This window comes from Chanos chanos, chromosome 9 (genome assembly GCF_902362185.1).
Source record: "Chanos chanos chromosome 9, fChaCha1.1, whole genome shotgun sequence".
Classification (NCBI taxonomy): domain Eukaryota; kingdom Metazoa; phylum Chordata; class Actinopteri; order Gonorynchiformes; family Chanidae; genus Chanos; species Chanos chanos.
In genome coordinates this window covers 12,215,997-12,240,901 of record NC_044503.1, presented here as the reverse complement: position 1 = coordinate 12,240,901, position 24,905 = coordinate 12,215,997, and the positions used below count along the sequence as shown (strand labels likewise).

The following is a 24,905-nucleotide window of genomic DNA, read 5'->3' as shown; positions in this document are numbered from 1 at the left end:
TACAAAGGGGTTTGTGCTCCTGTTCAGCAGCTGCACAATCATAAAAATACTTGTTTTAAGCAAATTCCTATGGAGATTCATTCGGCTTCAATTGAACTCTATGTCTTACCCATAAATAGTATTTTGCACAGAATCAGTGCCCCTGTGTGACCTAAACCCCAGCCTCTGTTTTACACATGGCCAACCATACACACCCACACAAATGAACACAGACACAGGTTTTGAACATTATTTGCTATACTCATTAAATCAAATCTGTTTTGAAGTTGGGTGATGCTGAAGTGGCACTTCAAGGAGGTTTGTACGGTTGTTCTCATGTTATTTTTTAAAAAAACAAATACCCTCTGAAATGATCCTAGACAGGTATAATTTGTATTTTCTCAGACCCCCCCCCCCCCCCTTTCCGTTTAACCAACCTAAAACCTCCGCCCAGCATTGTCATGGTAATGAAACCACCCTTGACTGCGTCAAAAACAGGTCGCAGGCTCAGGTTATTGAGGGACTTTTATCTCACATTGTCAGCGCTTCACTTGACAGTCAAGTTCTTCTCTCTGCTGGCTCAGGTGTGGTCAAACGTGGGAAGGTGTTACAGCATGTGTTACTGCGTGGCCAATGACAGGATGTTAGATTGCTGTGTCTGACAAAATCTATACTTGAGATAGTATTTCTGGATTTTGTGGTGACATTTTGGGTGACAAATCCTGTTTTCATGCAATATCCTGCCTTGTCCTTATGGTTTTATAGCTTGCCATGCCTTGTCACACCTATGTGTGCCCAAAGGCCAGCTGTGTTATTGACTGTAATGGAAAATATGCACGCTTAATATTTTCCATAATTGAAAATTAGATTGAACGGCATTTACTGCTCTCCCATTGCCAGTTGGATACAGATCACTACACACAGACCGAAAATCTTCAAATATCTGACTATTTTGTCACTGCATTGATCAATAACAAATGATACCATTGAACGCAATGCCTTTTTGATTTGAATTGGTAATACTATCAGGGATGTATAAACTGGTGTGTCTGCTTGGTCTCTTCGTTGTTGATCCTCTGGGTTTGGCCACCTGTCAAATCATTTCCCGGACATTTCATTAAGAAGCAAACCTCACCACATAGCCATCTATATCCCCTCTGCCATTGTTTATTTTCTTCTTCTTAAATACTTTTAGGTGTCGATGTTACGGTGAAGTCAAACACGGTTGGACTTACATTTTTCTATTTAAAACTGAAAAAAAAAGACAATAGCGGTGGGTTTTAAGGGTCTTGTAACACATTAATCATTTCACAACCTTGAACCTGTGTCACCGACAGAGCAGTGAACCCTGTAGACTATTGACAGTGTTGTGTGTTTAAGATAATGTCTTTTTTTTGTCGTTTAGTATTGCCTTACACGGACAAAGGACAAACTGAAATGTGCAAACTCTTCTAAAAGCCTAAAAGATTAGAGGTTTAAGAAGTAGCCAATATGGTCATTATGAATACCATTTTGACCTCTGCAATTTGTTTGTTCCTTCCTCTGCCTCTAAATGTTTTGTCCAACCTCCTGTGAAAACTTGGGGTGAATGACTCAACAGCACCAAGAATTTTGTCGCATTGCCTTCTGACGCATAACATGTATATTTGCTTGAATGATTTAAAATTAAAATCATGGTAAAAGAGTTGATTATGTAAACCTGTGAAGATGTATAATTTTATCCATAACAACTATGACTGAGGGAGTGTTTGTATGTTCAGTGTGAGAACTCTTTCAACACAGAACGAAGAGGGTGTATTACCATCCCTTTGATTAGCTGTGTAAATGATGCACTAACACAAATAATTTCCAGTAAAAAGTAAAAATCATTTTATTCAATAAAATATCATGTTGCAATAGAGCATTTGTACCTTTAGTATCTTTAACAGATTACTTCATTGCATTGCCAATACTGTTACAAAGAGTTGCATCATACCTCTGCAGTACAACTCTTCCCTTGACAACCATTGCCCTAGATAGGGAATTTAAATAACAGAATATTAAACAGTATATTTTACTGTATAACCCGTACAAAAATACTGTACAGACAAAATACATAACAGGGAATTCAGAGTACCAAAGTGACAAGTCACCAAGCATGGTTCTTGCGCAATCAAACCGCCGAGTCCCCTTCCACCCCCCTCCCCCCACTTGTAAACCATGGCGAACAATTGTTCGTTTTGACTCGACACTCTTATGGCTACATAAAATTCTATGTAAATCATTGTATAGTTCTGAAAAAACAACGTGTCGTGAACCTGTTCACAGTCCCTGCCTGGATCAAGGTTCTCCAAGCACCGCTTTCGCAGTTTGATGTTATGGCGTACTGTTAGCACTGGCCGGTGGCGGAAAGCAAGTTGCGCAGCGTGGCTAACTCTCTTGACAGCTGCTCCACGCGCTTCTGTAAACGGTCGTTCTCTGCGGCCAACTCGAGCACTTTGTGCTGTGTTTCCAGGTTGCGCATTTTAGCTTTATCCCTGCTTTTGCGCACGGCTAGATTGTTCCTCTCACGGCGAAGCCTGTACTCCTCGCTATCCTTGTCCAGTCGCTTCTTTCCTTTGCCAGACGAGGGCATTTTGCCGGACTGCTGTGGCGACCTTGCCTTACCTGGTGGGGCAGGTGTACCAGGTGGGCTTGAGCAGGAGGATGATGCAGTGGAAATGTTCCCAAGGCTTCCACTCGGAGCTGTCTGATATTGCAGATATGACCGCATGTCAAACCCTGACGAATCCATTCGTGTATCGTCTTTCAGTTCGTCCCTTAAGCTGCCTTTAACGAAGTTTCCAAGAAAGTCCGGGCTGAAGACGTTGTCCACCCGAGTCTCTTGCAGTTCAGCGAACCCAAGCTGATTTGCTTGTCTCTGAGTGTTATTCGGTTCCCGGTCGTTCAGCGAAATGTAGTTTCTGTAGTTTGGTAAGGACTGAACTCTCCTACTCTTGCTCTCCTCGGCAAGGAAATCTGCGAAGATGTCCACTCCGCGCTGCTGCTGATGAGTTTCGCTTTGAGAAGCCAGCTGTTGATACTGCAGAGCAGAGTCCAAGTAAATGCTGAAGTCAATCGCCTTCTCGTGCTCAGAGATGCCAAGCTTCGTCATCGAGCCGTCAATGGGCTGCTTGCTAATGCCGTCGTTGACGGGACTGCTGATACTATTGCTTTTGTGGAAAGCAAGGCAATCCCCCTCGTAAAAACCGGCCACTTCCATGGATCTTAACACCCGCCGGATTGCGGGAGTATCGAATTCAGGGGCAAACTGCCCTGACCAGTTGAAATAGCACCGAACACAGGAAGGCAAAGACAGGAGCGTACAACGAAGATGATTGAATTTATCTTTTAAATGACGCTCACTGATAACTATAAAAACTTTCTAAGAGAAATTTACAGTTCACACTGCCTCGACGTGTTTGAGTGACTTTGCTCAAGCAATTGGGACAGCTTTTATATAAAGCGTCTACAAAGGGGGCGGTGAAAGTGATGGGCTGGTTAGGTATGTGACGTGCTTTTCCTGTTTGACTGCAAACTTGGAAATGATAAAGATAACCTACTAAACTCCAGTCCCGACAGTAAACTATTGGCGAATGGTGCTGGTAACAAACTTGGCAAAACGGAAAATAATGTTCTTGTTAAAGAAACATTGTCCCATTATTTGCAGCAGACTGGAGCTTTATATAGGTAATTAAATACATATATTTGTGTATGTGCTATGTCAGAGTTTAGAAATATTTTGCTGACTGCCTTTTGCATAAGTTATGCGTTTCAATATGAAATACACTGAAAAATACACGACAAGTGTATAATTCTCTCTCTCTCTCGCTCTTTCTCTCTCTCTCCCTCCCTCTCACTCCAATACAAAAAACATTCGCACACTTGAACCGGTGGATCACCTATGAAGAGACAATGGTTGTATTTTTTTTTAAATAATCATTTAACAAAAGCCTCACATCACTAATTTGAATAGTGTGGCTCGTGAACGAGTGATGCCTATAAAGGAGTTGTCGCACTGTTGATGTCGATGTTTTGTTGGCCACTGGCAATACAACAAGAACAAGAACCATAACAACAACAACAACAACAACAACAACAATATTTATTGAACCTTTTCTGAATATTGGTGGAATGATCAAATAGTCGCAATTTCGACGAGTCCAAATGTGGATACAAATCTGGCCGGGTAAACATCCGATGTTTATCATTACTACCATGTAATCATGCCTCACGAATCACTGCCATTACAAAACTGACAAGGGATCGAGTGTCCTATCCAGGAGAAATAAGCGCGAGTTTTGCAGCTGCCCCAAATGTGTTTATAGTGTAATTATACTTCCCTCTAGTGTACCTTTCATTTCATTGCAACTACGGTCATTGGCGTAAGCACAGGCTGGGGAAAAGCGATTTGTGTGGCAGAACTATCTTTTCAACAGTTACAAGCTCACATTAAAGTAAAGAATCTTTTGGTTTATATTCTGTCTGACTTCACACATCCTCATACATATAGGTAGAATTTATTTTATTTAGAGCTACGTACAGTTTCCATTGTCGCGAATCGAATGGTGGGTCATTCATATTAATCGTACGTATTTTATTTTTCACATTGGGAGTGAACATACAGCAGCTGGGCAGTAAACAAGCATACGTACCAAAGCTATCAACAGTATATTTTATTAACACATGCATATTAACATTTTATTCTGACTATATTCCAAAAAAAGCAGAGTGGCATGTTTGATATACAACAATATATCTACGGTAGATCCAAATTCCTCTGATAGGCCACGCTTGGGTGCGGTCAGGAAATACGAACATATTCTTTGCAATATGATTGGCGCTTTGCTGAGTTATGAAAGTTTTTATATGCTGTCGATTGGCTGAATTTCGTAGCGCGGTAGCTCCGATAGGACTAGAAGGAAAAATGTGAAAGGCGGATAAAGGCGTGGTCTGTGGGTTGAGGAATTGATGTATCTGTTGGCTTCCTGAACCTGACCGGGGAGAGGGTTGAACCAGCAGTGGAACATGGCGAGGGTTGTGAACGAAAACGGGTGTGGAGAGAAGTTACAGAATTCCGAACCAAGTGAATCAGGTCGGAGCGCCGCGCGATGGGGCCCACAGCATGCAGGTGCCAGGGAACTTGCGAATTTGTACTCACCAGGTAAGAAATACTCTCAATAATCCGTCCTCGTTGGACGTCACCCACCGGAATGTGGATGTTCATGTTTGAGGAGGAGGCTAAATGTTGTACTAGTCACGAGTTATATTAAATCGAAATCGCAGCGTGTTATAACCTTATCTTTGCGCTTTGTGCAGTACTTGGTAATATAGGTTCCGTTGTCCATACGTAATGATCACACCGTGTTTATACTTACTGTACTGACAACATGATGCAATGGGCTACAGCTGTTTTCAGTAAACCTGGAATTTAGAGGACGTATGACGTGACCAGTCGCGGTTTTGAGAGTAATCACTAAAATTTAATGTTAATCAACCTTGAGTAGAAGTAGCTGTTGCTGGAATAGCTGGTAATATTTTAGCTCCACTGGGCATTCAATGGGAGGCGCTTGCTTGCCCTTTCATAATACATAAAATTGATCACTGAGGTGATATGGAGCCAATATAGTACCCAAAACAATCTAATCCTAAAATCATTTCATTTTAAATTGTCGTCTCGTTCTTCTTGAGAAACTCCAAGGTGCAGTGTTGCTCATTGTCTTCTGGAGTTTTCACAAAGGCCAATATTTCTGTAAGGAACAAATGACTCAGAGCAAACACGGCAAAGAACAAATTACTTGAGAGCGTAATGGTGGAAGGGAAAAGAAAAAAGAATGAAAGGAGGGTGTTCCAGCATTCTACTGTGTTCATGAAAGTTTGCTATACCTTCTTGTGTATAGGCCTACTTTGTTCTTTTTGTTTGTTTTAAAGTGGACCATTTAGATGTGACAGTCAGAACTAGTTTCATCTGGATTTCTATACACACAAAACCTCTGTCAGATGTTGTCTCCTCCCATGTATTAACCGTATGGCTAACAGTGTTTGCTTGTAATTTCAGACAAATGTTCTTAACAATTTGAAACTGAACTGCAAAAAGTTGTTTTATAAAATTGGGTTTACAGATATATCGTGAGAGAAAGACATGGTGACTAATAAGAATGGCTTGCATTACAAGGTACAGCTGTAATTGATAAGTGCCCTAATTCTGTCCTAAATGAAGAAAAATTATGATCTGAACATGCTGTCTCATACCTGATGTGCTTGTGTGTATATGTGTGTTTGTATGGGTGCCCTTGTTTTTTGTACACACAACCAGAGGAATGATTCATTAACTGGAATGTCAGTGTTAATGGTGTTTACCATGAATTACCTTAAAGTAATGTTATCTTGATGGACAAACGAAAGTTAAATTCAAATCAAACAGGGTTTTTTGTTGTTTTGAAGAGCAGTTGTACATTGATTTAACTCATTTAAAATTGAACAGTAGCCTTGTGTAAGACTCCACTGAGACCTGATGTACATGTTTCAATAGGAATATCATCTGTAATATTTGTCTCCTCAGCGATGCGACCACAGGTTGGCAGATAGATTCTGAGCAGCATGCAGAACGTGAATATACCAGAAGGGTCTCATATTTAGCCTCGGTTGATCCCAAGACCAGACAGGTGTTTCAGTGCCAGATGTTGTGTGTATGGATGGTTGGGCTGATTCGAAAAACGAGAAAGACGGTATCTCGGCATAAGTAGTCAACAGAAGCCTAACCGTGGTCTGCATTTCTCTCTTTATCCTTTGTGAATGTACAGCTGTATATTGAGGGTTCTTTTTTTTTGCAGTATGTTGCCTTTGATAGCAGAAACTGTGCAATCAGCATTGTTTTGGAAGTCAACATTTGTCACTACAAAGAGCTGTTTTTTTTTCTCACATCAGTGGGCATTCTGGACTGTTTGGACATGAATAGCTGTCCTTATGTTTTTAGATGAATGGGCTTCTTGAACCTCTAAACAGAGCACAAAGAATACAGATATTTAGTTACAGGATGCTTGTAACCCTTAGCACACAACAAAAAATAAGTTTAGTCATTGAGTCCAAATGATGAATTTGCATTAAGGTCTATGAGCCAGATCAGATTAGCGATGTGAGAAAATGCGTATCTTCTTATAGCCTAAGACCTAAACAAATACAGTAAATGCTGAATAGCTAAAGCCGAACACGGTAATGAGCATCACAAGACCTCAGGCGTTAAATTGCTGAGCAAAACTAAAACGTCACCACTAGCACCCTTAAAGAAGAAGAAGAGAAAAAAAAGGTCTGTTTTGGACTGCAGGGCCAGAAGTTGTTTGTTTTCTTTTCTTCTCCAGTGGACTAACTCTGCCTTATGCGTGAGAATCTCTGTGTGTGTTGAACTGAGACTAACTTGGCCCTTAGAAGTGAATTGATTTTTTTTTTTTTTTTTCCAGACACATTTAAGCGTAAGCACAAACGGAAGCAGTACTTGTTCCTCCACACGCTTGTGTATATTTGTGTGTTAAAACTGGTAGTGTCGCCTCATCTAAAATGGTTAATTTAACACGTGTTGTCTCTTTGTTTCTTTGTTTTTATCCTCTCTCTCTCTCTGTCTCCCTTTCTTTCTTTCTCTCTCTCTCTCTCTGTCTCCCTCTCTCTTTCTCTTTCTCCAACAGGTAAAAGGTGTCAGGAGTGGATCAGTGTGATCCTTTGTTTTTCTCTCATGGCCTTCAATTTCTTTTACCTCCTTGCCAACTTCCACTTGTGCCACACGTGGTACATTCTCCTGGGCATCGGTGCGTTCCCAGAACAGTAACCATCTTAATATTTAAAAACGAGTATAGCCGAAGGCTGCAAAACCTGGCAGCAATGGTTAATTTGAGTGCATTGTTTTTATTTGTATATGTGGTGTCATTTGTTGTCTAAGTCACACTAATATGAGGTGAAAACTAAAGAAACTATTTAGGCTGAATAGATATAGATGTCATTGCAGATTGTCTCCAAGGAATGTCAGTTTATCAGGTGGTATGATTGACATTGATTTGGATGTACAGCTGGATGCTTTAGGCAGAGGAAATTTTGGGTTTGTTCCCTTACAATTGTTTTCTCTCTCTGTCTTTGTGTCTGCAACTTTGTCTGTTGCTGTTGTTGTCCTTGTCTGTCTGTCCGTGTGTGTATTATATTCTCTGTGTGTGTATATGTAAAATAGTGGCAGGAATTCTCACTGCAGACTTTGCCTCTGGATTGGTCCACTGGGGTGCTGACACTTGGGGGTCAGTTGATTTGCCCATCTTTGGAAAGGTAAGGAGGGGGGCGTCTCATTTTAGACTTAAATGAGGTCAAAGCTTCCAGCTGTTTTGATGTAATAGCTTCTAGTATATAATGCTAAACTGTTTTTTTTTTTTTGTCTGCACTTTTTTTTTGTTTTTTCTTTTTTGAACAGTCAGTAAAGCACTCTGAGGAAACGCATCATGTTTGTGCTTTGCAAACTTCATTTACTCTCAGGAGAACGGTTACTAGGCAGCTTCAGTTCCCACTTGTTCTCTTCTTTTTCAGTTCCCTCTTGTCCTCTTCTCCTCCCATTTTATTCACTGCCATTGTTCTCTCACAGGCCTTCATCCGTCCGTTCAGGGAGCACCACATCGATCCAACGGCCATAACACGACACGATTTCATAGAAACCAATGGGGACAATTGTATGCTCACTATCATCCCACTTGCCAAAATGGCCTACAACTTCCTCACTCTTCCTCCAGGTGAGGCCCTGGTTACTGCCCAGGACTCTCACAGCTTGAGTCATTGTGCGCTCAAACATATTTCCGTAGTTTTTGAGAAATATGCTTCTGAAAAATATATTTCATATGAAAGCATTTCATCTGGGCTTGCTCTGGCATGGTATCAAACATGAATAGCCCTTCCTGATATTTTCAGGGTAACAGGATCGCTCACTGACCATGTTTTGCTCATTCAGGTACTCTGTGTGGCATTCCGTTCTGACTTCTGTACTTTCAATCTATTTTTGTTCTCTGTTTTTTTTTTTTTAGCGGAGCTTTATCACAGCTATCCCTGGAACTGTTACGTATTTGCCCTGGCAATCTTTGTCACTCTGACCAATCAGATTCATAAGTGGTCTCATACCTACTTTGGGCTGCCTTTCTGGGTGACCTTCCTCCAGGACTGTCACATCATCCTCCCCCGAAAACACCATCGCGTCCACCACGTCTCCCCCCATGAGACTTACTTCTGTATAACCACAGGTACACACACACTAACATTCACACAAAGAGACTGAGGTGTGCTCACATAAACCCAGTCCTTCATTCTCACACCCAAGTTTTATAGGAAATATGGCTAACATATAAATTCACAGTCAACTTACCAAGCATTATCTGCAAATGTTTCTCCTTCCAGGCTGGCTTAACTACCCTCTAGAGAAGTTGGGGTTCTGGAGAAACCTGGAGGACTTGATCCAGAGCTTGACAGGAGAGAAACCTAGATCTGATGACCTGAAATGGGCCCAGAAAACCAAGTAAATCCTTTTTTTTTTTTTTGGGCTGACACATCTGGCTACCTCAAGACTCCTCTTGGGAAAGCATGTCATAATCTGTACCAGAGCTCCCCCGCTGAATCAGAGGAGGAGATGTAGAAGAACCTATTGTCTGTCTGCCAGCCTCAGAGGGACCTCAGCTTTAAATGTTCAAGTTTTCACCCATACACTGAAAGGCTTTTCTCAAAAATGACGGTTTCTGCAGAACCCCCTTCTGCCATTAAAAAAAGGCTTTCATGGGAATGTGCTTCAGTTGACAACATGAATGAAAGCAATACTGTTCCTTGCTCCTTGTTCAGCGCTGTTTCCTTAAACTCTTTCCTTGTTTTTGCTTCTTGTCAGAACAGTCAAGCCATTTGACCTTGAGGGGGAGCGACCTGTCTAAAAATGATAACTTGGGACTTAGCCTGAAGCTTTATGTTTTAACACTTCGAGAACTCAAACATGAAAACACAAAATGAAGATACTTGAATGAAAGTGGCTTCTGCTTGACCCCCCCCCTCTTCTCTGTAAACAGCTGATCAACCATTGACACATTGGCCCACTTGTTACCGATTATTGCTTTTTTTGCCTCAGCGTTTGTTTGTTCAGTTAGCTTTGTTTCTGTGACTTGCTATTTTGCTAATCTTATTTTGTGTGAAGATATAGTGGACAGCCTCTACTGAAGGGGGGGGGGGGTCATTTAAAATTTTAGCCCCTTTGAATGAGGCCAGAAATCTTTTTGTCTTCATTTTTTGCTTCTTTCTGGACCTAGCAGTCGCATATGCAGTTTTCTTCAATCTGCCTTACGTAACTCACATGCAGTAGCCTATGTTGTTAAGTGTCATTTTAATTTCACTTAGCATCTCTTTACCAAGCCTTTGTTTTAGGTAGTCTTTGTCTAACACGCTCAGTCTTTCTCTAACTAACAGTTTCACACAGTCTTATTGTGTACCTCCAGTTTAGCATCCGAGTCTGCCACACCACCTTCCCAGAGATGTTATGATGATTTTGCTTGTTCATAGGTGCTGTAAAAAAAAAAAAGAAAAAAAAAAAAAGAAAAGAAAGAGAGACGAAAAAGAGGAAAAAAGACAACCAAGGGTTTGCCAGGGTCACTGGATCTGTAGAGTTGAGTACTGATCAGATTAGTTAGAAATAAAAATTTGTAGTTTTTGTTAACTAATATTTTTTGTACAGTGAAAACCTATGCAGTCTCCTTATATAAACCATAATATGTCTTAAATTTATAACGCAAATAGCTTAGCATGGCTGGTCAGCTGGTTTAATGCTTCTCACTGCCTGTCTTAGAGATGCCCTCATATACAGATTATTGTGCTAGTAGCTCCATATGAGGACTGCACACCTGCTGGTCATGTCCATTGGTTAGCTTTAGCATGCTGACCCTTACATTGGCTGAGGATAATCATGCTTTAACCTAGGGTAGAAGCACAGTTCCATTTGGCATGGAAAAAAAAAAAGAAAATGTAGAACTTAAAATTTAGGTGGTCTAACATAGCCATTTAAGACACTTTTATTAGTTCTTCTTAATGATGGGAGTAAGTGCTAATTATTTATGTAGGTTAACCAAGTCTTTATAGATCGGCAGAAGGGCTGCCATATGTGTAAGTTCTTCTTTTATTTGTTCTCCGTAAAAGCACTTAACTCTTCTCAGATAAACTTGCTTATTCAACATCAATGTCCAAGACAAGCAACAATTATTGATACAACTATTGTCTTTGATAACAGATCTGTTAAAAGCACCGATCTGTCATACAAGTAAATGTTGAACATTAAAAAAGATTAGAATTTTTTATAAATAGATAGGTTATAGGTAGTTTTCCTAAATGTGTACATATTAGCCAGCAACTGCTCATGTCCAGTTACCACTTCTCCCGTAACATGACGCTCATATGGCTAGTAATGTGAAAGATGTTGGATGGTCTTTAGTAGGTGACTAGTTGTGTGGAGGATGTCCCATAAAGAAGCGTTACATAAAAGGTTTTAGTTCTGTTAAAGATAGGACAGTTGAACTTTTTTTTTTTTGCAAATCAGAATTGAATAACATTGTGCCATTTTGTTCTTGTCCAAGAATCATGCAGATTTGTTTCTCATGCTTTCAAAGACTTTGATGTGCAATAGCTCTACACTTTAGTCTGACTTCAAAAGCATCTGAACAGAACAAAATTAGCAATTTGGCATTTTTTTTTTCCTGAGAAATTGGCAACTACTTACATGAGGACGCACGCAACCAAAAGATAAAAAACTTTGTTAAAGATTGCTTTGACAAAAGTGTCATTTTTTTTTTTGTACAAGAAAAGCTTTCTGTTTAAAAGCCAAACATACTGTACATTTAAAGTGCCGGAGGAAGTATTGAGTCATTTAAGATAATGGATTTTTCTCATCATAGGTCAATGGAAAAATGTGCTTCATTGAATGTTGTTGGTGATAAATTGTTACAGGTTTTACTTAAAAGGTCAATCTAAACTTTAATGGAATCTCTTCAACTCAAAAGGTCAACCATAAATGTAACGGAAGCTCTAATTTAATCCTTTCATGTGTTTTCAACATTATTTTGCCAAAATATTCTAGATTCACCTTCCTGCATTATTTTGATCTCTTATTTAAAGCTCAATATCCTGAGTTAGTCATATGTAAAAATATGAGGAACATATACTGTCCTGTATTTACTCAGAGGTTTGTTGACATTTTTGGTGAACAGTATGGTAACATTTTCTTTCTCCTTTAAGGTATTTGTTTACTGGATAGAAACACAGGAATTGGTATATGTTCGTACATGTTGGCAATGGGCCTTTACCATGTTATTAGTGATTTGAAATGCCAACTTGTTTAGTTTACCCGATTGTCACATGACTTATTTTTTGCATAAGCTGGGATAAACGTAAAATTGTATCTGTCTTTTAAATTTTCCCCTTGTAACCCATGGATGTTATATTACTTAGCTACGATGATGTTACATTTAGATATTGGTCATTTGAATGATAAAGTGATGGTCATTATCATTCATCTGACTGCATTCCTGTCAAAACTGATTTGACTTGATTCTTGTTTAGGAACAAGACTTCACTGCGCCATTGTGAGGATTTTGAAACTCACAGAAGCCTAGGAACTTACTGTCATAAGCTTTGTTTCAGTGTTAGAGGGCAGAGATTATTTGTGGTGTAAAAAATAAGGGGTATTTCTGTGTTGAATGTGATTTTGAGGGTGTTTAACATGATTATAAAAGATTTTGTGCTGTGCCCAGAGAAATTGTTCAATGTTTCTTAAACATGAAACTATGTTGTTTCCCCAGATATTACATTTGGGTAAAATACTTACATGTAACTTTCAATACTGTACCAATATAAATACTTGGCTTTAAGTCTCACATGTGATTAACACAATTAACATTTATCTGGAAAACAAAATCACGTGTTTGATGGGTTTGATTGAAGTGTTTCTTTCCTTGCTGGTTGACTTAAATATCAGAAACAATGCCTTGATGCCTTTTTGTTGTCTCCAGTTAGGAAGACTTTATTTATATTGAAATAAATAAACAATCAGAAACAACTTTTTTCGATTGATTTTTTTTTTTGTCACTAGTTAGCTGTTCTTTATCACTTTTTAGTCTTAGTTTCACATTATTCAAAATAATCAGGAACGAAATTTTAAGTAATACTTTTGAGCCGTTTTAAGAGCTACTTGAGCGCTCAGCATTGAGACATGGTAATGTGCGCTCGTCTATTGGACAGGGACAAGATGGCGGTCAACGCCGGATCAGGTAAGAGAATTCAACCGTTATGTTTAATCTCCCATCAAATTGTTACGTGTGGTATAGTTGCTGTCATGACTGTAAAATGCACAGATTTTTCTGCATGGCGAGTTACTGTCATTGCAACTGAAGGTGAATGTCATTACGATTTTAACCCTACGAACACTTTACTGGTTTTAAGGGAACCCAGCTGCTGCTAACGTAGGTAAGTTGATCAGCTATCCAGCTCGTACCTGGTAATGTATGACCTATCTTGTTTCACGTCTAAGTGATAATTTTGTGGACAGAGCAGGTGAAATACCTGGTTGGCTTCTAAAGCGATTAACCGCACAATCTGATTCATATAGATAATCACAAACGGCGAGATGTGCACTGTAAGTCTCCTGACATCACTGACCAATATATGTTCTTAAATCACACTTCTGAGGGGTTAGTTGAGTCGAGAACCCAGGTTATGGTTAGTCAGTGGACTAAGCATACTTTAACTCTAGACCAGTATGTGAAATATTCATGCTGCACATACTTGATAATGAGTCAACAAATAATTGTATTTGTTCACAGTTGCGGTAGATACATAGGCATAATCATAGCATTCAAGAAAAAAACGATAAGGCAAAGAGCTACCATGTCTTTTGTTTGCACAGTAGAGTAGCCAGGAAAAGAGTTAGCATGGTTATATCGGCTTGCATTTTGAGATTCAGTGCTAGCAGTAAAGCTAATGCACAGCCATTGATCTATTACAGTAACTTTCTCCAACCACGAGTGACGTTGGCCAGCTTACAGGTCGTGTCATTTAACGTTATCAAATTCAGTTGATGTTTTGAGGTAGTTTGTGCTCTTCTCCCACAGTCTCAAATGAACATCGAAGTGTCCTTAAAAATGTTATACTGGGTCAGCATCTTGAAGATAACGTATCAGTGTAACGGACAGTCTTATCAAATTAGTTCAAGTAATAAATTATTGTGTCGTGTACTGGAGTTCTTTATTGCTCGTCGGTTTAACTGATGTTAACATTTGACATAATAATTGAGACTAAAGTTCCTTAAGTAACGAAATATTATAGGCATTATGACCAATACCACGCGTGTTTCATAAGCCAGAGGGAAAACCTCGCTAATATTTTATAGTCTAGGCTTGCATTCCTTTACTAGTGACAGTACAACTATGAGTACACTCTTCTGCTGTGATATAACGTATTAGGACCTATAGCAGGTGGATGTTAAAACTGTGACTTATTTTTCTCCTTATAACAGTCATGACAACATTCCAGTTGCCCAGTTGACCTTATTTGGAAAATATGACTTAGCCTAGTTATTTTGTGCAGACTGCTTGTGTGTGTGTGTGTTTTGTTTTTGTTGGTTTGTCAATTATTTCTCACTTTTAGATTTTAGGCCCTTATTCTGACACAACGATTAACAAACACCGCTGTGCCCTCTGGCATGACTTTAAAATGTAGGCCATGTCAACATACTTAGTTTCTGTTTGTCATTAATGTTTAAATTTTGAAATGGTCCTGAAACTCAAAGCCTGTAGTATTAGTTTAAACATTTAAAAGTAAAATATATATTCAGTTGATGGAGCAGCTATCTACCAAATCTCCTCCCTTTGAAAATCACTTTTTATACAGAACGATTTCAACAGAGGTTAAGGATACAACTGTTAAGCCAGATGCAGAATCAGGCCTGGCTCTAATTTTTAATTATATTTCAACAGTCATAATATTGTATGTATATGTATGTATATACTGTATGACAGAGATCTTCGACAAGGGGTCCTCAGAGTTACTGCAGGAGGTTTGCCAAATTATCTGATCCCAAACTTTTTTTTCTTCCAAATATTGAAATATGTCTGAAAATACATATTAATATAAATACAGTCTCTAATAAGCAAAGATAAGTCTCCCTATTTGTTAAAAAAAAAAAAATGACAACACTGAAGATACCCATGAATCCACATGCTTAGCATTGCATGCTCCATTACAGAGTACTTTCATACATGGCACTACAGGCCACCCCACACATTGTTGTTGGCCCGGTTTAATAAGTAGCACAATTTTATATGGTATGTAACAGGGGGTCCTTCTGCTGTGTCTCTATCCGCCAAGGGGTCCTTGGCCTGACAAACGTTGAAGACCTGTGCTGTATGGCATTTAGTTTCATATTAAACAAAAAGGATGTTGGGAGTACTGATGTTAACAAAGTGAATGATTAAGTTAGAACTTAATGTCCTATATTTGCATTACAGAGGAATGTCAGTTAAACATGCAAGCAAGTATGCTATGTATTGACTTTAAAGGTTGACTGGATCACCCTTGATCACCCTTTATTCCTGTAGTTCAAAGAGTGATTAAAGATTTATTGTTATAATATTGCCTTAACAATATGTTATTTAACTCTTCTCAGTGTGTTTCTAGGACTAATCTTATTAGTAGAACATATCTGAATGGAAGCTTATGTGGTCTGGGTGGTGAACTTTAAAACATTTAGAAATGTAGTTCATTAATCTCAAATGATACCCAATACTATAACAGAAATAGCCTTCTACTGAAGCAAGAGTGATCATAATCTACCAGCTTCAGTGATGTTGTTGAGGTTCTTCTTACCATTTTTGTACGTGGATATGTCCCAGACTCTGTTTATTTGTGCGTGTGTATATCTGTGTGTGTGTGTGTGTGTGTGTGTGTGTGTGTGTGTGTGTGTGTACGGTCAGGCGTGAAGGTTCCTCGTAACTTCCGGCTCTTGGAGGAGCTGGAGGAGGGACAGAAGGGGTTAGGAGATGGCACGGTGAGCTGGGGTCTGGAGGATGATGAGGACATGACCCTGACCAGATGGACAGGGATGATTATCGGTCCGCCCAGGGTGAGTCTGGGACACGTTCCCTTAACATCACCCATTTCCAGGTTCAATAACACACAGGGAACAACAACAGAGTCTTCACGCTGTGTAAGGCAGTGATTACCAAACCTCCTGCTGGAGATGAATCAACCCACAGATTTTTTTTTTTTATTTAAAGCCAGTCTAGCACTCCACCTTTTAATATTTAAAAGACCTTTGTGTTCTAACCCTAGGCATGTTAGATCTGGGCTGGAACAAAGTACTACAAGAATGTGTTGTGTAGTGCTTTTGGTAACGACAGTTTGGTGTCCTTAAAAAGGAGGGCTTGATATCCTAGCTGTGACGTGTTTTATGAGAATCACAGAAGGATGCAGTGTTTAGCTGTGCGCAGATAGAAGTTATTGCCAGCAATTTAAGTGCCGGTAAAAAGGAGCTGTGTAGTCGTTGAGGTAAAATGAGGTTATACCAGTGCAGCTATGTTCCTATCTTGTGTTAATTGATATGAACATAGCTGCACTGGTATAACCCCACTTTAGAAAATATTGGAGTCAAGGACTCCTTGTAACAGTTTTGTAGGTGAGATAGTGGCTGTTTTTCATTTTCAGCTGTTGTTAAAGGTTAGTTACCAAGCAAGCATTGTTTCAGCTGCGTTAGCAATGATTTCAAAACAACAATACCATCTTGTGACAGTTTGGAGAATAACCACTTAGTTACTTTTCAGAGTAATAACAATAAAGGGTTTGTGAGAGTGCATCTGGATCTAAGATAATGTTTCTTCATTGGTCTAACTCTTGATGAAGTGTATGTGACTGTGTCATTCCTCACTTCTTTGTCTCTCTCTCTCTCTCTCTCTCTCTCTTTTTAATTGTTTTACTGGCAGACAATCTATGAAAATAGGATGTATAGCCTTAGGGTTGAGTGTGGTCCCAAATATCCAGAGACCCCGCCATTCGTCCGATTTGTCACAAAGATCAACTTGAACGGCGTCCACAACTCAAATGGTGTGGTGAGTAAAGCTGTTTGGTTTTATACATCAAGGTGACTCAGAAATTTCGAAGTTTCAGAAATGTACCCTTTTCGTACAACCTCCGGTATTCAACTATTCACGTGCGTTCCTCAGATGGTTAGAGAACAATGACGATTGATTCTAGATGTGTAAAGCAGCCTTTCTCGGACAATGAGACGGTAAGGCAATGTGTGTTTTGTTTTCCTGTTAGGTGGACACTAGAGCTGTATCAGCGCTGGCCAAGTGGCAGAACTCATACAGCATCCGTGTGGTGCTGCAAGAACTTAGGAGACTCATGATGTGCAAAGAGAACATGAAACTGCCACAACCACCAGAGGGACAAATTTATACCAACTGATATTCAGCTCTGTTTCTCCCCCCCCCCTCTCTCTCTCTCTCTCTCTCTCTCTCTCTCTCTCTCTATCTCGTGTCTGATCCGTCCTTGTTTTTCTTCCTCAAACTCTCTTCTTTTTTTCTCCAGAGTTGACTTGAAAATATCGTCGTCACATAAATAACTAAATAAATGCAACGTGTACACGCCGCCAGTTCTTGCCCCACCAATAGCTCATTGGCTGCTCCTCCCCCTTGTCATCACTTAGAGCTCTGCTTGGACCATGAGAGGACAAAGTGGGTGGAGTCACCGATTTTTGCCTGATTAGAGCATTTGGATACTGTACATCTTAGTAATCTTTTTTTTTATATCTATGTCATACATGCAGACTGTATAGTAACATAACTAATCTTATTGAGTGTACAGATGACTTGTGAATATTGCTGTCATTTAGACATCCTTACCATGTTTGCCTGCTGTCTTGTTCAGCTTCTCAGTTCACTGTCACTAAAGCTTAGACAGCGTAGGTGATGTGGTAAGCTGGCAAACCATAGCATTCATGGTTACTGACAATGGACGAATCCGTCTACGCCTCCCTGTGTTTCCCTGTTCAAAAACAGGTACCTGTAAATATTAATGGTGAATAGTGATGTGAACTCACGACATGACAAGAGCTGCAGTTGTATTTATGTATTTAATGTATGTAACAGAAAAAAAAGAAACTTTTAAAATGCAGGCTGTCCAAAATTTCCGTGCGCATAAATGAAAATAAAAAGTGCCTCATATCTTGAAATCTGACCTATTTTTTTTTTATATTGATTTTTAACTATGAAACATTTACCACAGTTTTCAACACAAAGATTAGCATGGCAGCATGTAGAAATAATAGTTGTATAGTTGTATAATGTAGAGCTTAATGTCAGTTCTCAAACATCAGTGAGTGCCATCCAAATTAAAGTGTCATTGAACACAGAGGCCATGTACATGTTATCTTAAGTGGTTTCAAAAAAACAAAACCGTTAATTAACCAGCTCTTACATGGGGATAATTTAGATAATCTCTCCGGACACTGAGGTAAGAGTAGATCTTGTTAAGATTACTATTTCCCTCAGCAGCCGTGAGCGATAAGGTTGTTTTTTCCTCCCTAAATTTGAGGTCATAAAGAGATATTTGTGTCTGATAGAATGTCAAGGGTATTTCTGCCAAGGACATTGGGCCTTGCGTTTTTTTCAGTTTGTCGGTGTCACTGAGCGTGAGGTCTCTCACTATGTCTCGCAGCAATGCTTACATCACTTGTCACTTCCACCTTTACACAACTTATCTTGTTTTTAAGCTCTTTTACAAGATTCTTTGCTCCTGAAAGACATTACAAAAGTTGGAACATTAGCTCTCTAAAGTCTTCATCATAATGCTGTTTTTTTCACCTTGTGTAAGACTAATAACATGGTTAATGATTGTTAAAGCAGTTGTTGAGCTGATCGCTGGTTGTGGTTTTCGTTTCATGGGTACAAAATATGAAAATGATTTGAGTCGGTAAATGTATATACAGTGTAGTTATCTGAACATATCTAAACACAACGTATCAGATATTGGGCATCATAGTCTAAAGTTAAAAGTAAGCTGAGGTGAAAACAGATGAAGTCACTATCATAACCATGCGCATGTCTGCATAGAACGTGTGTTTATTATGTAGTAGACCTGCATGCCCAGAAATGAACACCGGAGGTAATAACACAAAATTTTGTGCAAGCATTTACCTTTGTATAACATCAGAAAGCTCAGAACCCAGACATAGCTTATAAAAAACTAGAAAAATTTTCAGAACTAGTCCAAGATGTGAGTAATGCACCAGTGATAAGCCATAGAAGAGATACAGAGTGTACATATAATGCATAATCACTGTTGGTAAGTCACACCCTATTTGTACAGTGTGTGAGATTTAGTCAGCGAAATGGTTGGACATCCCGTGGATTTGCAGAGGCAGGTTCAAAGGTCTTAAAGTTTTATTTCGGTTTATGTCACTGTGACCTTACATGATGTCACAAATACTGTTGAATCGTCTGTCAGTGTCATGCGAGTAATCTGACATCACTGGTGAAATGAATGGGCATAATTACATTACAACAGTTCTCATAAAATCACCTAAACAGGTGGTGTACAGCTCTCAGGATTTTAGATATTGGTTCAAAGGGTAACTGTGATAAAATAACTTTTTTAGTCAACATCAGATCACTTCTATAGAGAAGAAAATATTTGGAAGTTTGGTCTACGTTCAGATGAATCATTGCGTATAGCAGATGCATCCAACTGTATGAATCACAGGAGATAAATATTAGATAAAGAGCTTCCTATCCTGATATATATGTGTGTGTATACATACATAAATACATACATACATACATATATGTACACACACACACACACACATATATACATGTATGTATATATCATAGATTTATCATATTTTGTACATAGTTTTTAAATGTTATAGCATCAATCTATAAACTTGTAAATCTACACAAACATCTTGTGGGTACTACCGCTGGGAAGGATCTGTTTGCTACACACATGTCCTCATTTGTAACAGTCACATAATTTAGTCATGTGAGGAGAGTCCAGTCGTGTTCTATTAGTGTGTCTGCCGTGGGGGTGGTAAAAATGGGCTTGGTCCCGCCCTCATCTTCTCTATGGTCCAGAGCCAGTTCACAAACCTATAAGAAAAGACTAGCAGCTGGGTAAAGAGTTACAACAGCGCAAGTGAGAGCTGGAAGTGGACTCTGAACAGCAAAAACAGATATGGGAACTTTCTTACCACACGCACGTTCAAGGAGAAGCAAGCCATTCATGTGAGGTGGTCTTTCAGATTGAAGGCACTATATCAAATCAGTGAGTATGCAGAGAGAAGGGTCATTATCATATAAAGTATCAAAATGAATTATTAGAATGCTCTTTGATGCCACTTGAGATCTTTGAGAGAAAAAGAGTAGCTAATTGTGTATTTTGCAAGGGAGAGCAGTGCTCAGTGGTTGTCTTTGGGCCTCAAAGATAATAGCAAAAATCGAGTTAATATTTCTGCGTTTTGAGTGAAGCATACTTAAACCTTTGTAACAGTGGACACAACTTTATAACCCTACCACCTCCATATGAGTGAGAGTTCAAACCAGAGCTGACTTAACTGACTGAGGGAGATGGAGTTTCAGTGTTAGTGAGCTCTAAACTGACAATGCACATACAAAAATTGAATGGACAGAAAGAAAGTGCTCAAACATACCGCGCACCTTCCTGTACCGCAAATACTTCCTGCATACATGTCTGATCCCGTTTACTGATTTTTTAGATACATATAGGTTTAACGCATTTAAAACTGAGCAAAGTTGTCAAAATTCGTACCTCATGAATCAGTTGAATAAATGAAGTTGCGCTTGATTAGCTAAATAAATGAATTTGTGCTTGACCGGTGCATAACTCAAAGCAAGAAAAGCTCTCTGGCTTGGAATTTGTTGACCATTGTAAAATATAGCATCTTTGTGTCACCCATGAAAAATGCAAGTCATAATTACACCTACAGTTTGCTACTATTGTTGGGTGGATAAATGGCCAGAAAAAAAAAAAAAAAAAAAATCAGCGAGTGCTTATGTCAGCCACTGTTTGGCAAGAATCCTGGTACATTATCCTCAGTACAAATGCCTGTTCTCCTAAAAAGAGTAATTGCATTGAATACATTTTGGGTCACTTTCGGGGTGCTACTGAAAGTCATTGCATGTGTTGCTAACTTAAATTTTAAATTGTACTGTCACACATTTTAACTCACATGAATGGGCAACTGTAGTTCTGTTTTGGTTTAACTCTAAGTAACCAAAACTCCAAATAGTTTCAGTGACTTACAAAATGTTTGAACAGTGAAGAGTAAGTTAAAGTGAATCCAGTGAACAAAGTGACTAATCTCTGCTTATGAAATGTACTACTTTATCTAACCTAGTAAGATCTAGGTTACAAAACCTGATGTTTTAAAACACTGACTGTAGAGGTCACAACAAATACATGGCTTCACATTCATAACAGAAAGAAAATGCTTCATTGTGGAATATTGATTTAGTAACAGAGTTAGCCTACTAGCCTTATCTTCTTAATTGGTAATGAAAATATATCGATTAAGTGGAACTTTCACCAGGGGCACCATGCTTAGGGGTTTACTCCTTAGAATGTGAGTGAAAATACCAGTAATCAATAATCCTGTCCAGTCAGTCACTCTAGTAATAGAAATGATCCATTCATTTATCTGCGAAAGTTTTTGCATACACATGCTGTTCCTCTATTTGTAAAGAGTATATATAACTGTGTAACAGAGGTCCTCACTGACATTTGTCACCTAGGTACTATCTCTTTTTGCTGAATCCCTGGGCTGATCCTAAAAATATCTTTCTTTTTTTGTTCACAAAGGTGAAAGCTGCTGCCTGCCTTGCAACCTAAACTTCAAAAGCGGTACAAACACAAACAGAGACGAATTCAACACATCAACAAAAGATACAACGTTAGAAGACCTCTAAAGTACCAACAAAGACACCAAACTTCAGGCATTTCTGAAGTCCTTTAGGGATCTCGTTCTACCTTGGACTCAATTTCCCATCATGCCTCTATACATCCATGCACTGGCCTGTGCCTTTGGTCTTGGCTCCTGGGTGGCCATTAATGGCTTATGGGTGGAACTTCCACTCATTGTCAATGTGCTTCCAGAGGGTTGGGACTTGCCTTCCTACCTGACGGTGATAATCCAGCTGGCTAATCTTGGGCCTCTCCTTGTTACTCTGATGCATAAATTGTGCCCGAGCCGACAGAGAGAGAAGTTGGTTATCTATGCAGTTTTAGTTATTGGCGTGTCAGCCTGCCTCCTTCTAACTGCTTTCTGGAAGCGCACCACTGTGATCCTGGGAGAGCTGCACAGCACGGCTTTCTTCATCCTCACGTTCTTTCTGGCACTGGTGGACTGCACCTCTTCTGTCACATTCATGCCTTTCATGATGCAGTTGCCAGCCAAGTATATCACCACTTACTTCATTGGTGAGGGTCTAAGTGGTTTTATACCAGGACTTGTGGCATTAGGGCAGGGTGTGGGCATCTCTAAATGTGTCAACGTCTCTCAAAGTTCCACCAACATGAGCCAGCCTGGTGAAGAGATCTATGTAGTGGAGACACAGTACCTCCCACCAAATTTCTCTCCAGAGATCTTCTTCGTCTTCTTGGCAGTCATGACGACCATCAGCCTCGGAGCTTTTGCTGCCTTAAACAAAGTTCCTCGCACCTTTGAGCTCTCCACCGAGAACCTCGTGCAGGAGGCAGATGTGGTTGCAACAGCTTGCGCTGGTTTGGATAATCCAGGGATGAATGAGTCAAAAACAAGCAAGGACGATGAAGAATCAGAGCCAGCGAAGCCTGTGTTGGTGAAATCAAAGTACTCACTCTCTCAGAAAGCCTTCATCTATTTCATGGTGGTGTGGGTGAACGGAGCTACCAATGGGCTTCTGCCCTCTGTACAGACCTACTCCTGCATGCCGTATGGGAATCTAGCCTATCATCTGTCAGCTGCCCTGGCATCAGTGGCCAATCCAATTGCCTGCATTATTGCAATGTTCCTCCCAAAACGGTGAGACCTCAACAAGTATCCTCTGTTTTTTGGGGATAAAATGCAAGATTGTATTTAACAAAATATTTTTTGCTTAGCTTCTAGTTGTATGAAATAATAAAAGCACTCATTTTATTTGACTGACAAATAACTAAATAACATTTTTTATAGTGCACTTTCTCCCCACTGTAAAATATTTGTGAGGATATGCTACAGGACCCTAAGACGAATCAGTATTAAAAAAATGGTAGTTTTCAGTTATCTTAATAATCTGGGGAACAGGATATCCCTGTGATAGGACGGAGGTTTGACTGTTTCTTGTGTGCTACTGCCTTTCAGTTCGTTAGTATTCCTGGGCTTGTTGTGTTTAATGGGAACTGGCTTTGGCGGCTACAACATGGCTATGGCGGCTATGAGCCCTTGTCCGCTGCTCCAGGACTCACCAGTAGGGGACGTAATTATTGTAAGTACTTTGGCTTCTTTGGATCTTCAACACTTGATAGTGGACAAGAAACTTTGTCCAGTACTTTTAACAGTCAAAAATATTAAGAGACTAAGTTTAACCAGTACCTGTACTTTTGTCTGTTTCTTTTTATAAACTAAGTGTTAAGGGCAGTAAGGACAAGCACAGTTTAGATCAGCTGCAAAGGTTCTTGGAAATAAGTTACACTGTGGTTATAAAGTTTAAAGCATTACTTTAATGGAGGACAGGTTGTGCAACACAACACCAGTGTTAAACTGAGATTTCATCATCTACTTTGATATGCTATTCACTTCACACTTGGAAGGTATGATAATCTGTTCCCATTTATGACTACGTTCATGATGAGCACAGCATTCTTCAGTTCATGTAAAAAGTAACTGGGCATCAGCAGGCCAGATGTCACACATTATTTTCATACAGATTCAGCAATCATTACAAAGGTTTTGAAAGCAATGCTGTACTTAACTCTATTTTTTTTTGTCTTTTTGTTCACTTAAGGTTGTGTCATGGATATTATTCACTGGCTTACTGTCATATGTGAAGGTAATGGTAGGTGTCATTTTGAGGGATGAAAGCCACAGCGCCCTCGTGTGGTGTGGCGCTGCAGCGCAAACTGGATCGATGGTGGGATCGCTTGTCATGTTTCCCCTTGTCAATGTTTATCACCTGTTCCAGTCAGGAGACATCTGCAGCACTGTGTGCCCATTGTGACACATCTAACCACAGGTAGTAACAACTCTGCTTCGGGGGTGGAAGACTATATGCAATTACAAGATATGGACTATTAATGCCAGCAAGAATGACTTTGAGTTGCTGGTCAGCGCTGGCCATTATGCACTTAAGGGCACAATTCACAGTGCAAGAGACACTCTTTGCAGTGCAAAGGTGAAAAAAAATCTAGATTCATAAATGGACCACAAAGCTTTCACGAGTACTAAAGGGCAATCTGTGGGTAATGAGTCTAATGTTTAACACTGATGCTGGGTCATGATGATAGTTTACTATACAAGTTCACAACGTTTATTGTATTGTTTATGGATCCAATCACAGACGTGTTCATTTTATTGTTGTATTTTCATTATATTTCAGAATATATTTCTCATTTGTTCTAGCATGATTTTAAAAATCAAGACTTAAATGAAAACATCTGAGTTTAGTTTTTATACAGATATGAGCATAATGAAATGTTAGATTGATCGAATCAGGGTTTTTGGTTTTTGTTTTTGTTTTTCCCTCACTGTCATGTACCCCATCTCTAACGCATTCTGAAACTGGTGCCACTAGATGGAGATAAAGCATTGTCTTTCTCTACTCTGTCACCTTACTCTGTGTTTA

The 24,905-nt window shown here is 39.4% G+C and overlaps 4 protein-coding genes across 4 annotated transcripts; 3 read left to right on the top strand and 1 right to left on the bottom strand.

The window, feature by feature from the left end:
• Window positions 1-1,836: 1,836 nt before the first annotated feature.
• On the bottom strand, window positions 1,837-3,419 carry cebpb (CCAAT enhancer binding protein beta). The gene has a single exon (XM_030784017.1). The coding sequence runs from the start codon at window positions 3,218-3,220 to the stop codon at window positions 2,348-2,350; it is 873 nt and encodes a 290-aa protein (XP_030639877.1). The 5' UTR covers window positions 3,221-3,419; the 3' UTR covers window positions 1,837-2,347.
• Window positions 3,420-5,014: 1,595 nt separating this feature from the next.
• Window positions 5,015-10,172, top strand: peds1 (plasmanylethanolamine desaturase 1). Its single transcript, XM_030784136.1, has 6 exons — window positions 5,015-5,161; window positions 7,677-7,796; window positions 8,210-8,301; window positions 8,612-8,756; window positions 9,045-9,257; window positions 9,412-10,172. The coding sequence occupies exons 1-6, from the start codon at window positions 5,026-5,028 to the stop codon at window positions 9,531-9,533; spliced, it is 828 nt and encodes a 275-aa protein (XP_030639996.1). The 5' UTR covers window positions 5,015-5,025; the 3' UTR covers window positions 9,534-10,172.
• Window positions 10,173-13,246: 3,074 nt separating this feature from the next.
• Window positions 13,247-17,510, top strand: LOC115820521 (ubiquitin-conjugating enzyme E2 variant 1-like). Its single transcript, XM_030784137.1, has 4 exons — window positions 13,247-13,304; window positions 16,005-16,153; window positions 17,010-17,135; window positions 17,347-17,510. The coding sequence occupies exons 1-4, from the start codon at window positions 13,247-13,249 to the stop codon at window positions 17,491-17,493; spliced, it is 480 nt and encodes a 159-aa protein (XP_030639997.1). The 3' UTR covers window positions 17,494-17,510.
• Window positions 17,511-20,266: 2,756 nt separating this feature from the next.
• slc52a3-1 (solute carrier family 52 member 3-1) lies at window positions 20,267-24,671 on the top strand. The gene is made up of 4 exons (XM_030784462.1): window positions 20,267-20,352; window positions 21,907-23,107; window positions 23,426-23,549; window positions 24,069-24,671. Exons 2-4 carry the CDS (start codon window positions 22,095-22,097, stop codon window positions 24,279-24,281), a joined length of 1,350 nt encoding a protein of 449 aa, XP_030640322.1. The 5' UTR covers window positions 20,267-20,352; window positions 21,907-22,094; the 3' UTR covers window positions 24,282-24,671.
• Window positions 24,672-24,905: the final 234 nt, after the last annotated feature.

Coding starts and splice junctions, on each gene's coding strand:
- cebpb (XM_030784017.1), bottom strand. CDS start 3,220: ATGGAAGTGGCCGGTTTTTACGAGGGGGATTGCCTTGCTTTCCACAAA.
- peds1 (XM_030784136.1), top strand. CDS start 5,026: ATGGCGAGGGTTGTGAACGAAAACGGGTGTGGAGAGAAGTTACAGAAT. Junction 5,162..7,676: donor TGCGAATTTGTACTCACCAG/GTAAGAAATACT, acceptor TTTCTCCAACAG/GTAAAAGGTGTCAGGAGTGG. Junction 8,757..9,044: donor CTTCCTCACTCTTCCTCCAG/GTGAGGCCCTGG, acceptor TTTTTTTTTTAG/CGGAGCTTTATCACAGCTAT.
- LOC115820521 (XM_030784137.1), top strand. CDS start 13,247: ATGGTAATGTGCGCTCGTCTATTGGACAGGGACAAGATGGCGGTCAAC. Junction 13,305..16,004: donor GGCGGTCAACGCCGGATCAG/GTAAGAGAATTC, acceptor GTGTACGGTCAG/GCGTGAAGGTTCCTCGTAAC. Junction 16,154..17,009: donor TGATTATCGGTCCGCCCAGG/GTGAGTCTGGGA, acceptor TTTTACTGGCAG/ACAATCTATGAAAATAGGAT.
- slc52a3-1 (XM_030784462.1), top strand. CDS start 22,095: ATGCCTCTATACATCCATGCACTGGCCTGTGCCTTTGGTCTTGGCTCC. Junction 23,108..23,425: donor GCAATGTTCCTCCCAAAACG/GTGAGACCTCAA, acceptor ACTGCCTTTCAG/TTCGTTAGTATTCCTGGGCT. Junction 23,550..24,068: donor CAGTAGGGGACGTAATTATT/GTAAGTACTTTG, acceptor TGTTCACTTAAG/GTTGTGTCATGGATATTATT.